Source organism: Orbicella franksi, chromosome 8, assembly GCF_964199315.1.
Source record: "Orbicella franksi chromosome 8, jaOrbFran1.1, whole genome shotgun sequence".
NCBI classification, from domain to species: Eukaryota; Metazoa; Cnidaria; class Anthozoa; order Scleractinia; family Merulinidae; genus Orbicella; species Orbicella franksi.
The window spans coordinates 29,686,390-29,698,875 of NC_138152.1; the positions used below are offsets into that span (position 1 = coordinate 29,686,390).

Below are 12,486 nucleotides of genomic sequence, written 5' to 3' on the forward strand. Positions count from 1 at the left end.
ATATTTGGAACATTTGATTGACAAGTTGCGTAATTTCGGTGAAGTCACGCAAAGCACGCGCAGACGAACTACTGAAGGAGCGGCCATTTTCTTTTGTTCTCTATCCCTTCATAATCTAAACGACGTGGTGCGAAGGAGCCGTCATTTGTGGAGTTTTTATTGTCGTAGACTTTGAAATTCCTGTGGGGCATGTCAGCGACTATCGAACAGGTACGTTTTTTGTTTATCTGTGTTTCTTTTACGCCGATTAAACGCCGGGGAAGGCAACAACGACTAATTTCATTCTAATTTCCTCTGCATTCCTGAATTCGTTCCTCGTGTGTGTGTGCGCAGCGACCCAAGGATCACACTGGCAAAGGTACGCCATTGACTTTTTACGACATCCTTTTACTGGGAAAACAGTCGATTCATCAAGTAATCATTTTTTGATACCTATTTCGTAAATGTGTTGCAGGGTACGTGAACAAAAATGGTGAATTACAAAATGTGGCGGGCGAAGACATCGACCGATACCTACATCCGGGAACGAAACAGGTGAGTTTTGTCGAATATTTGCTTTCGATTTCGTTTCTCTTCGATCCTTCGCGTTTTTATCACAATTTATCTCGTGACGTTTCTTTATCGAGAATGATTCCTAACTGTTGCCGTGTTTTCTTTAATTTCCTCTCTCTTGACAACATCACGGCGCTCTTATGGCGGATCGCTCTTCTTCCACGATTACCTTTATTCGTGTTCAGGGCAACGACAAGCAGTTAAATTCTCAACAAGCCGCCACGAGCTTGCCGAACCAACTAACGGACACATATCTTCCACCTTTTTATCCGAGCACAAGCACTGGATCGAACACTGGACTGCCTCCAATGCCTTTCCCTTATCTGAATGCGGCTGGAATTAGCGACGGCACTTGGTCGACCGGCGTGCCTTCGCTGAACCCGAACACGCTATTTCCGTCTTCGGGCTTCAGTGCTGTTGGAAACGGTGAACAGCTTTTGCAGGATCAGATGTTTAATCACAATGCAGGAGTCGCCGTCTCTACAAACGCTTATTTAAGCAGTTTGAGTCACAACTCACAGGGACCCCCAGCATTGTATTTTCCCGGAACTTCAACAGATATTTCGTGGGGTGAACAATCCCAGGGGCCACCAATGCTGCCTAATTTTTACCAACCACCACCTCCTCCGACTTCTGAACATGGAGCGTTAAATCCAATTGGGGTCGAGATTGACTCATTGAAAGGAAAAGAATTTGGTTCTGCAGGAAATGTGGAGAATGCACTATCTAGTTTGGCCCTTGGAGTGGATGACAAAGGAAATGAAGGACTGAATGATCAAAGCAAGTTGTCTTCAGTAACTAGTGCGTCAACTGTTACTGCTTCTGAGACTAAACCAAAGTCTTGGGCTGCAATTGCCAGTCAACCAGCTAAACCCAAGCCAAAACTGCCTCCACCAAAACCAAAAGTGCCTCCTCCTATGACCTCACAACCAGCTGTTATGTCTTCTAAAACTGAGTCTGGAGCATGGGGCAATGCTGTTAAATCGGGGGCCAACAAGCCTGCTATTGGTCGTGGCACAAGGCCACGACCCAATCCTGCAGGAGGTATGTCTGGAAATCCAGGACCTTCAAATACACTGGTTACTCCATCCGAGTCAGTTCCAATTCTTGATAAATTGAAGGCCAAGAACTGCTACAACCCAAAGGAATTCAGTCTTGTTCAGAAAAATGCCCGCTTTTTCATTATCAAAAGCTACAGTGAGGACGATATTCATCGTTCAATCAAATACAGCGTGTGGACAAGCACGGAGCATGGCAACAGGCGATTGAACGAGGCTTTTAAAGAGCAACAGGGCGCTAAGGCTCCCATTTACCTTCTTTTCAGTGTGAATGGAAGTGGTCATTTCTGTGGTATTGCAATGATGATGTCTGAAGTCGATTTGGAGATTGAGACTGGAATTTGGTCTCAGGATAAATGGAAGGGCAAGTTTGAAGTGAAATGGTTCTATGTGAAGGATGTACCAAATAATGCGTTGCGTCACATTCGCTTGGAGAACAATGACAACAAACCAGTCACCAATTCTCGCGACACTCAGGAAGTGCCTCCTGAAAAGGGGAAACAGGTGCTGAAGATCATTCACTCTTACAAGCACCAGACCTCAATCTTTGATGACTTTGGCCATTACGAGAAACGACAGGATGAGGAATTCAAAAAGGTAAGAGCAATTACATTCTCAGTGAATAAGTAAGGACTTAGCAACAAATTTGAATTGGCTTGTTCTGCTTTTGACATATGTCAATCATTGGAGGTCATTCACTGTGACTTGAAATAATTGTTAATTTTTCCGAACCTGTTAGACACATTTTAGAGTTATAAAAAGTATTCTGCTAACCTCGTCATTTTGGCCAGTATTGTAAGTTACAGAACCTTGTTTCCCTCTGTCTGTTTTTATGATCTGCACACTTTGCACTTGAGCCATAAATTAATCAGAAGGGAAAAAACGTGGTTTGTTGATTACAGTACAAATCTTTAACTCAGTTAGCAAGAGGTACTCACTAAACAAAATGTCAGGCATATAATACCATATACCATTGCTCAGCAACTTTCATTTGAATGGTCATACACTAGGGTTTCATCAACAGACTTTAAGTTAGAACCACCTTGTACAGCATAATAAACAGTACCACATGAAAGCACTGCTTGATAGCTTTCATTTGAATGGTTCAACACATCTTCATCACTTTCTTTTGTCTTCTGATCTGACTGGAAGGGTGTATCCATTAACTGCAGCTTCAACCTTCTCTGTTTTTCAGACTAAACAGTGCTTTAATTTGAGCTAAATTTTTAAATTTTCGATTGCCCTTTAATTCCCATGGAAGATCTATGATGTAGATGATGTAGGTTTCTCCTTATAATATGAACAAAGAGTTAAGCGGAAAGCTGACAAGAATAAAGAAAATCCTCAACAATGGGATATTACCTTGATATAACACCAAATTCTCAGAACCAGCATTACATGAAATGTATAGCTATCATGAGGAGAATTTCCATTTTGAGCTCGGTAGTAAGGCCCTGTCCACCCTATGCCAGAGGAATTTGAAAATGGAGCTTTATTTGTCCAGTTAGGCCCTCCGTGAACACTAATCTGTCACGAAAACTGAGCTTTTTGAAAACGCTCTACAAACCAGAGAAATTTGAAAACATCAGCTTTGCGTTTTAGTGTGGACGGAAAACATTTTAAAAACAGAGCTTTTCAAAAACTATAACGTTACGATAATTGTGATACTCCTCTACTTGAGTTTCACTCAAACACAAATGCCAAATGACTGACGATTGTTGAGTTTAAAATTCTTCTGGCATAGTGTGGACAGAAAATATTTGATGCGTTTACACGTAGTTTGAAACTTCCGTTTTCAAATTCTTTGGCGTAGTGTGGAAGAGACTTAATCTACAGGTGTTAGTGCTGAAGTAATCATGAAGAATTCCCGTTCTTTGTAAATGTAATTTGTGCAGCACCAGAGAATATTGATACTCCCCCCACAGAAGAGATTGGAATTTCCTGGGGGTGGGGGATTCTCTAAGACCAAAACATGTAAAGAAATGTATCAAGTTTAATTGGAATTTCCAGAGGGGTGGGGGGTCTTGGAAAAAATCCCTTCCATGGGCGAGGTATGGGTATTATCTGGAACTGTACATTACAGCCAGAGAAAACATCAATTTGAGAAACATTGTTTTATTTTTCACAGGGAGGCAAGAAAGTGGTTGGTGTTAAGGCACCATGAGTGACAGCTGCAAGCCTCAGCTTATCCTTCCTGTGCAGAACAATTGATCTTTGACTTTATATTACTCATGACAAGTTGGGTGAAGGAACCTACAGAAAATCACTGTTTGAAGGATGCCCGTCATTCAAACAGTGATTTCGTATTTGTATAATCTTGACGTTAGAGTAACATCGTCCGTACAAACTAGTTATATGTACTGGGAAACAGCAACAATCTTTTGCTACTTGAAAATGCTTAGAATCAAATCGATAAAACATTAGTGGTTGAGCTCGAGTAGATTGAAGTCTGGTTGGTGTAGTGTACCACTGACACCTGTGTATAGCTGCCATATGGTGTTTATTTTAGGAGGGGTTCCTTTCACAATAAACAACTTCACTATGATATTGTCTTTGCTCTTGTGGTTGACGTCTACAGAAAACTTGATTTTCTGTTCTTTTATTTCTGGCCTTCTCAATCTTCGAGTACTACTATTTACTGCATGTGCAAAGCTATTGTACGCAATAGATCGCATGCTCTGGATGACTATTTCAAAGGCGGGATTCTGCCGTAATACCCACGGAAATTATAAATTGTTGTTAATGTCATACCCTATGCAAAAAGAGATCAAATGATAATTTGAAACCATTGCATTTAATACAATGAACATTCTGAGAGCAAATTTTATAACCTTGATGGATTAAAATTTCAAGACGAAAAACTAAGTGTCTGAAGTCATCACAACTTCAACCAACTTTTGTTGTGTTACTTGACCACTTCCTGTTTAATCATCTTTGCCCAAACAATGCCATATAATAAAGTACTTGTAAGCCTGAAACGTTTGGTCTTTACGGGACAATCTCAAACTTTGGTCTTGTTGCATTGACCTCGCTAAGGCTTGGGGCATGACTCCATATAGCAAGACGTCGGTTTGAGATTTTCCCACAAAGACCTTGCTCTTGGTGAATACATATGGGTTACTGACCTGGGGAGAGGTCAAGATGGCTGGATATTGGCCAAGTTTTATTTTTGCGTGGTTATGTACCAAGACAGAATCGAGGTCCATAAATGCAATAAAAGAATGAGGCCAATATCCAGCCATCTTGATCAACCAAGCTTGGTCAATAAAGGCTTTATTATATGAAAAATAATACTATTTTCTTGTGTGACACAGCGGGTAATCCAGAGCAGGGCAAGATGGCAGTATCTTGCCTGCTAGCATAGCCAATCACAGTGCAGGGTTCGGCATCTCTCCAGCTCATGGAGTTAGCCGTAAAGTAAAAGTAACTAGTCATAAGATCTTAGCTTGTATACTACAACTATCCACAATTACTTTGACCTTTTCCACATGTTAGGAAATAGTAGACATTTGCAGGGTTATCTTTATTCAGTGGATGGCTTAGAGGTTGTGGTTTGAATTTATTTTTGGTTAAAACTTCTTCAAACCAGTTTTATTTAGTCCCCTTTGTTTCAGATTATGGCAGTGAATATGATGAGTAGTTTCTTTGAAACACATTTTAGGTTAAAGTGCACCTAACCCCAAAAAGTTTTTCGCTAGAACGAATCTACTTATTATTTGAAATAGTTCTGCGGAAAAATTTTTGGATTCCGATAAATCCTCGATTTTCTGTGCCACGACGAAATCTCGAAAATAGCTCCAAAACACCGCCATTTTGTTTCACGACCGAGTTTGAGGAGAATGGGTCCAGCGGCTCTTGTGACGTCTACCCAGGAAGGTTGGATATCTCATTTCCTCTCATTTCCTCTCATTTCCTTCAGGATGGTGCAATACACATTCTAAAAGTGCGCAGAAACGCCTTCCAGAGGTGCTATCGGCTGTTGCAGCAATATTCCAGATTTAAAGAAAGATATACTGTACAATTTACTGACGATGATCGGCTAATGGTGCAATAAAGACGTAAACGATGGTTGATTTTGTCGAACCGAAACAAGCGAACTGAATCTGTGAGAACCATTGAAGAACTCTCACTGGAATTTGTTCCGCAGACTTTCGAACGCTATTTTCATAAATTTTCTGCTTAAAGCTAACCAGCAATTTGTAGAAATACCACCGACAACCTATATCTTCCAATCCCGCAGTATTTGTAACATAACCGGCAAAGTTGTGTGATCCGGTCATGATCAAGAAGCGTTATACTGATATGTAAATAGATCGCAACTGTACGCCGCTAACCAACACTTATTTCTCTTTCGATTTAGATGAAAGTCGAAGATTAATCCTCTAGAATTACATGATAACAAAATTGTTAGACTCACGGAGTTTTTCGAAGGTTTGGAAATCAGCAGTGTGACAAAGATTCTGTGCAATAGTGTCGAAAATATGACTGCGTAACATCTGCGGACCGCTTAGAGAACACATCCTTTTCGCTTATCCGACGAATTTCACTGCAAACTTTGAGAACAATTTACATTGGTTATTTGGAGTTATGACTTAAAACGTGTGACAATGTGAAATCGGTAATTGTATGAAATGTTTCCTTCCGCCTTGCTTCCCGCAGCTTCAAAAATACAGGTCCAAACAATACGATTTTCAATCGATCGAAGCCAATGTTTTGGAGGTCATCAAGTCTCGAAAACTGCAACACGTACGTCGCTCTTATAAACATGAAGCATTCAACTGAAAGTAAAACACAAACTGGATTTAACAGAACCTTGACAAAATACATTCTCGGTAAGGACAAATGTAAACGGGCTATAAACACGCGTGGGAATCTTATGTTTAGTTGACGAAATTACCATCCAAAGCAGTCCTTGAGTTTTCTTTCCTGCTGTTCGTTTGCCTGCTCCTCCACTTCGTATCTAGCTTTCCATTCCTAATATACAAGCAGCTCGTCCGCAAAGACGTCTTCCCCGTCGTCGCTTGAAATATTGTAAATTGCTCTCAAAGCTCTAAGCAGTGAGTTCAGAGTTGTCGAACGTGCTCGATCGAAGTTTATTTCGGAGCCTTCCGAATCGAAACTTAACTCTGACTCCAGTGACGAAAAAGAAATGATTCTGAGACAAAACTTGGACGTTTTAGTCCCAAAATATATCGGAACGATTAGTTTTGCATTCTATTTTCTCGAGCAAATACAGTGAGTTGACTGAGGCGCTATTGTGTTTGGTTCCTGGGTAGACGTCATCAGGTACCGCCGCCCCAGACTCCCTAAAACGCGGTCGTGAAACACTTAATCGCGACTTTGAAAGGGCATAGAAAATCGAGGATTCAACCAAATTCAAAAATTTTTTCGCCCAAATGCTTCAAATAAAGTCTAGATTTGTTTTAGCGAAAAAAAAATTTGGGGGTTAGGTGCACTTTAAAAACGAGGGATTAGATTTTGATCTCACTGAGATCATTTTTAAGTTTATAAGTGATAATAAAATATTTCGCATATATTAGTAAAATTATTTTTAGCCTAGAATATGATGAGAATGAAAAAGTAAAAATCAATCGGACTGCTGGAAAATTTTTTCAACCAAAGGTAAATTTTAACCACAGCAAACTTTCTAAAAAATTTGTCAGAGAGCGCTCCATTCAATATTCGATATTTCTACATTCATGTTTTACAAATCGTCCTTTTACAGATCATAGTTAACAGAGGGGACTATTCCCCTCCCCTATATTAACTATTTGCGGAAATTGATAGGAATAATAACTCTCTTAGCACCCAACAGAGCAAACCAATAGTCCATCGCATAGCAGCCAATCTTTTTCTCAGAGTCCTCATCCCTCTTAACCAGGGCTGGTCAAAGGAGGCGTGCGCACTGGGAACGAGTTCTCAGATAACTCTGTTCTCATTCTCGACCCCCTAGCCCTTTTCTCTTCTCTTAGCCGGCGGGGCCTTGGCACGAGAATCGATTCTCGTGCCAAGGCCCCGACGGTTAAGAGCAGCGAAAAGGGCTATGGGGACGAGAATGCTCTGTTCATGACTTGTGCCTTTTAGGGTTGCTAGTTTGTCGCATGCATAGAAACAAGGGTGCGAGCAAATTGGAGTGTACTTGTTCACACCTAAGAGAAAGAGTGGGAAACCTAGAAAGCAATAACACGATAAAATAGCCTCCTCTCCCATGTGAAAAGGCCAAGGATACTCGCCGTTTCGCCCTAGGGTGTAAATCACGGAATTTAGGCTCACTTAGGGTGTTCATTACGAATTCAGCCATCAATGCATCTTTAAGGCTTTGAACCCGATGAAATAGCTGGGGTTCTATGGCAGTGCTTAAAGAATCTACAAGATGCGCAAATCGTGACGTAGCTTCTTTAAGAGACCGTCGGCTTGCACTTAGTGAGTGCTTTGATTTTACGTATAAATATAAACTTCATAATAACCAAATTAAACTTGCTATCAAGACCTTCCCGATGAGGTTTAAACGGATGAATGAAGTAATACTCGTTATGTGGAAAATAAAGATACTAGAAAAACCTGCTATCACTCACCCGAGGATCCCCTACATTTCCTGGAGTTTAGTATCCAGGAAGACGTGCAATGTTCTCGTTTCGTTCTGGGGTTAAGGGGTACGTGGTGTTCCACCAATACCACGGGGTGCTTGGAGGTTTGTTTACTGATCTGAATCTAATATGGCATGATTCCCAAAACTTTCCCCGGGTCAAAATCCCGGAAGTTCCAATATTTTAGTATGACGTCATCGCTGATGTAAAAATATCCCTTATGTCCCGGATATTGCCGTATTGCTCTACCTGGACACTCGTAACCTTTGATGATATCGACTGTGAGAATGTCTCGGCGCGTTGTATTATAGGGCGGACCGCAGAATAACAGGTTAGGGAAGGCAGGTTTATACAGAGCAACCAGATCAGGTCTACTGTACTACAATGGATAATTGTAGACAATAAAAAGATGTCTTTAAAGGCGTCTTTTAAAAAAGGCCTGGAATCCTCTTTGTTAGGCTGGTGGCTGTTGTTTGGTAGAACTGTACCACTGGGAGGTACGTTCACTGGAGGACGTAAATAAACTGAAGCCTTCACAGTGATAGCCTGCGAACGCAGACGTATTTCTAGCTGTCACTTGGTTCCGCCGAAAAATAACGTCTGCGAACCCGAGCCAGAAAACGATTTCTGTGACGTAGGAATTCCAAGCCAATTACAGTTTAGATCAAATAACCCCAGAACTACTGCGCGAGGTATTCGTTGCGAGGAGCACTCGAGTTTCATTCTATCATGGAATCTTATTGGCCAAGGAGAAATAAAACTCATTACGTCACAGAAATCGTTTCCTGGCTCGGGTTCGCAAACGTTATTTTTCGGCGGAACCAAGTGACAGCCGGAAATACGTCTGCGTTCGCAGGCTATCACAGTGGAGAATAAAAAGAAACAGAAACAAAAGTGTATACGTAAAAATGTTCAGTAGAAGCTAGCCTCCAGTTAAACTCTTCTGTTGAAAACTAAAGCTTACCTTATCACTAGCTATAAACCGGATAGTATTATTCGAATTATTCCACGAGTGCGCACTGAATATGAGATGGTAGAAAGCCAACGGGGCGCGTAACGGTAAGTTGGCTTCAAGAACATGATATCATTCTTACAAGCGCAACTGGAATAAGTGTTGTGTTTAATCAACATTTCGCCTACAAGTAAAGTAAATGAATAAATAAATAAATAAATAAATAAATAAATAAATAAAATTGACAAAAGTTCAAATGAGGCCTGAAACTACTGTCAGCAGAAACCTAGTTTTGGCAGGTGTCAATTGACCATAACATGGATGTCCAATATCAAAGATGTACGCTGTAAACCAAGGCTGCATGTCTCGGTTAACTTATTAGCTGGAGTATGGCCGCCAATTCGATTGTTTACCATGCTCGCATCTACTGCGCAGACTTATAGACCATTTACACCCGGGGGGTGCTCGGGGATGCTCGTCGGAAATTTTGAAAAGAACCTCTAAGAAGTACCAACATCCTGTTTTGGGGGTGGCTTGAAATTGTTTTCTCCCCTATTAAAAGTACAAATTCTTACATGACACATATAGACTCCAATTGCGTATGTTCACTAGCTCGCTAGTTTGAGCACTCTGGTAATGGCTTAGATACTACCACATGTGTAGTATTTGGGGCGGCTTTTTAAGCTTAGCCTCCATCCTTCAGCACTGCACTGATGAGGCCCAGAAGGCCGAAACAGTACTGTCTGCGATTGTAGCAACTATTTAAAATCCCGTGACCACCCCCTCAACCCAAATACTTCATATAGAACCAGTGGCGAATCACTTGGAGCCTCCAAAACCCTTGGACTCAACCCTTTCGTGCATCTGTCTATTTTTAGAAGGAGTTACTTCCACTCTGTTCACTTATTGCATTCCATCGTTGCTACGGAAACTGTGTGATCTCCAAAATAGCAATTGCGAGAAGCATTGAGGAGAACTCGTTTCTTTTTCGTCCTCCGAGTTTAATATATATGCAAAGAAAAATTTCGTGGAAGAACGACATACGTTTGCCACCGAACAACGGTAACAATTGGGTGACAGGCCGACACAGCTCCTATCCACGTGTAATAGCTGCTTTGAAAGTTTTGCTCGAACGAGTATATTTTTAAGGATCTGCCCCTTTTGTATGCTACGATAGGGGGATCTTAAAATAAGTAACTAATTAACAATAACAATGACAGAAGCTGAGAAAAATTTGCATATAAACAATGCAAACTAATAAAGATAAAGCTTTTCGCTGCTTACATTATCATTTAGGGCGGGTTTTAATTCCCTTATTAGCAGAGTCTTATATATCTTGCAATGTGTATCTGTTCGACCTTTTGCTAATATATCAAAGTGGTCCCCGGCCATTTGAAGTCGTGACCAGTTGACGTGACGTGGTCTGCAATAGCAGGAGCATGACAGCTACTCGTGATCGATTTAAAATGTTCAGTTTTTCTGTCATGCAATCTACGTTTTGTTTTTCCAATGTAGAAATCCTGGCAGTCCCAACAACTAGCCTTATACACAACTTTTGACAGTTGGGAACGGTTGATCTCATCAATTTGTAGGGAAATAAAGACTTAATGCGATAAGCGCTTTGGAAAATAACCCTAAGATTAATGCAGCCATAAAACTTATTAATATAGGTCTTCAGTGTTTTGGTAACAATTTTGCTTTGTACCCCTAAATAAGGTAGAACTAAGATTGTTTCCTTTTTAGGGACTGTGGTGGTTGGATTCATCGGTTTGCGTTGCTCCCTGTTCAGAACATCATTAATGTTGTAATTGATAACACCCGCAGGGTATCCATTTTGTCACAACAACTTCCTCATTCAAACAAGAGCGCAAAAGAGAAGGTGACGAACAGATGTGGAAACAACGAAAAGTGAGAGTTCGGATGAGGTTTACTTTGTATTTCCTAGGTGTGAAGGAGTCCCATTTTGTGTACAGGCTGGTAAAGGTCTTCTTTCGATAAATAGATGTATAAGTCTTCCTTAGAGAGACGTTCTTATGTTTCTTGCATCAATTTCATCTGAGCTTTTTGTCCTTCCAGTTCGTTCGTTCTGGTAACGCAAATGTAGATGTTCACGCCCCTCACCCCCTCCCCCTGATCCTTATTTTCGCACTCGCTCGCAGTTTTCGTCCTTCGCGTGCTTGTTTTGGAAAAGGAAAGGAAACGGCTGCTACGCAGGCCAGGATACGCAGCGGAAACCACAAAGACCTATGACCTCTAACGGCTCTACTCTGGTGAAATGTCCTCCTAAAAACACAGGATTATTGCTTACCGAAATGTTCAAAGATCCCCCCAACGTAGCATACAAAAGGGGCGGATCCTTGAAGATATACTCGTTCGAGCAAAACTTTCAACGAGGCTATTACATGTGGAGAGGAGTTGTGTGTGCCTGTCATCCCATTGTTATAACTGTTCACGGCAGATGGCAAATAGACTACAAGTAATCCCTCTTTCGCTTAGTCCGTTGTGTGTGACGCGGAAGAAAGTGGCGAGAAAAAAATGGCCGCGCGAACTCCTGGGGGCGGGAGGCACGCGTCTCGCCCCCAAGAGTTCGCGCGGCCATTTTTTTCTCGCGGTTTTCTTTCGCGTCACGCACGACGGACTAAGCGAAAGAGGGACTACTCGTAGTCTAGACGACAAACGGCAAAGATTACCCTTTTTTAATTCTTTCTTCTAGTCCTCAAATAAATCACACGAAAGTAGAAAAATGTGTCGTACTATTCACTGCAAATACAAATATTTTTCACTCTACTGTACAGACAGCTGAAGACAGACGACAAAAATTTCATTTTTTCCGTTTGCCGTTTGACTTACTGCGATTATCAGTTGAGTAAAGCGCGACGGAAGTTAAGTGACGAACTTTTGGCCTTAAAATTGCGGTGTTGTCGATGTCACAGGCAACTTATCTCGTTTCCATTGGTAACAATATCAACGGACGTGCGTCGCCTGTCGCGTCGCCTACAACTTCGAGCGCTTTGCTGCCAGTAGGGAGCTTAAGCAACGACGACGGCGACGCCAAGGACGACGTCTAGTAAAAAAATGAATTTATATCTTATCTTCGAATTTCGCAGATGTCTAGATCTGTTTAGTGGGCCTACTTGCCTCAGAACTTGCTCAACCTAAATATGTAACGCTAGCGTTCAATTCCAAATGAAAATACAAAAAAATTAGCCACTCCCGTTTACGTTCTCCAAAATACACAGAACTTAGACATTTCGCGTTGTTGTTTTTTGCAGAGGACGGCAAAGAAACGTACAAAGATTTATAACGCCGTGCACAGCTGTTTTGCTCATTAAACCTT

General features: G+C 41.3%; 1 protein-coding gene across 1 annotated transcript; it reads left to right on the forward strand.

The window, feature by feature from the left end:
- Positions 1–87: 87 nt before the first annotated feature.
- Positions 88–7,584, forward strand: LOC145496117 (YTH domain-containing family protein 3-like). The gene is made up of 5 exons (XM_081475751.1): positions 88–210; positions 334–358; positions 455–534; positions 738–2,207; positions 3,739–7,584. The coding sequence occupies exons 1-5, from the start codon at positions 190–192 to the stop codon at positions 3,772–3,774; spliced, it is 1,632 nt and encodes a 543-aa protein (XP_081331877.1). The 5' UTR covers positions 88–189; the 3' UTR covers positions 3,775–7,584.
- Positions 7,585–12,486: the final 4,902 nt, after the last annotated feature.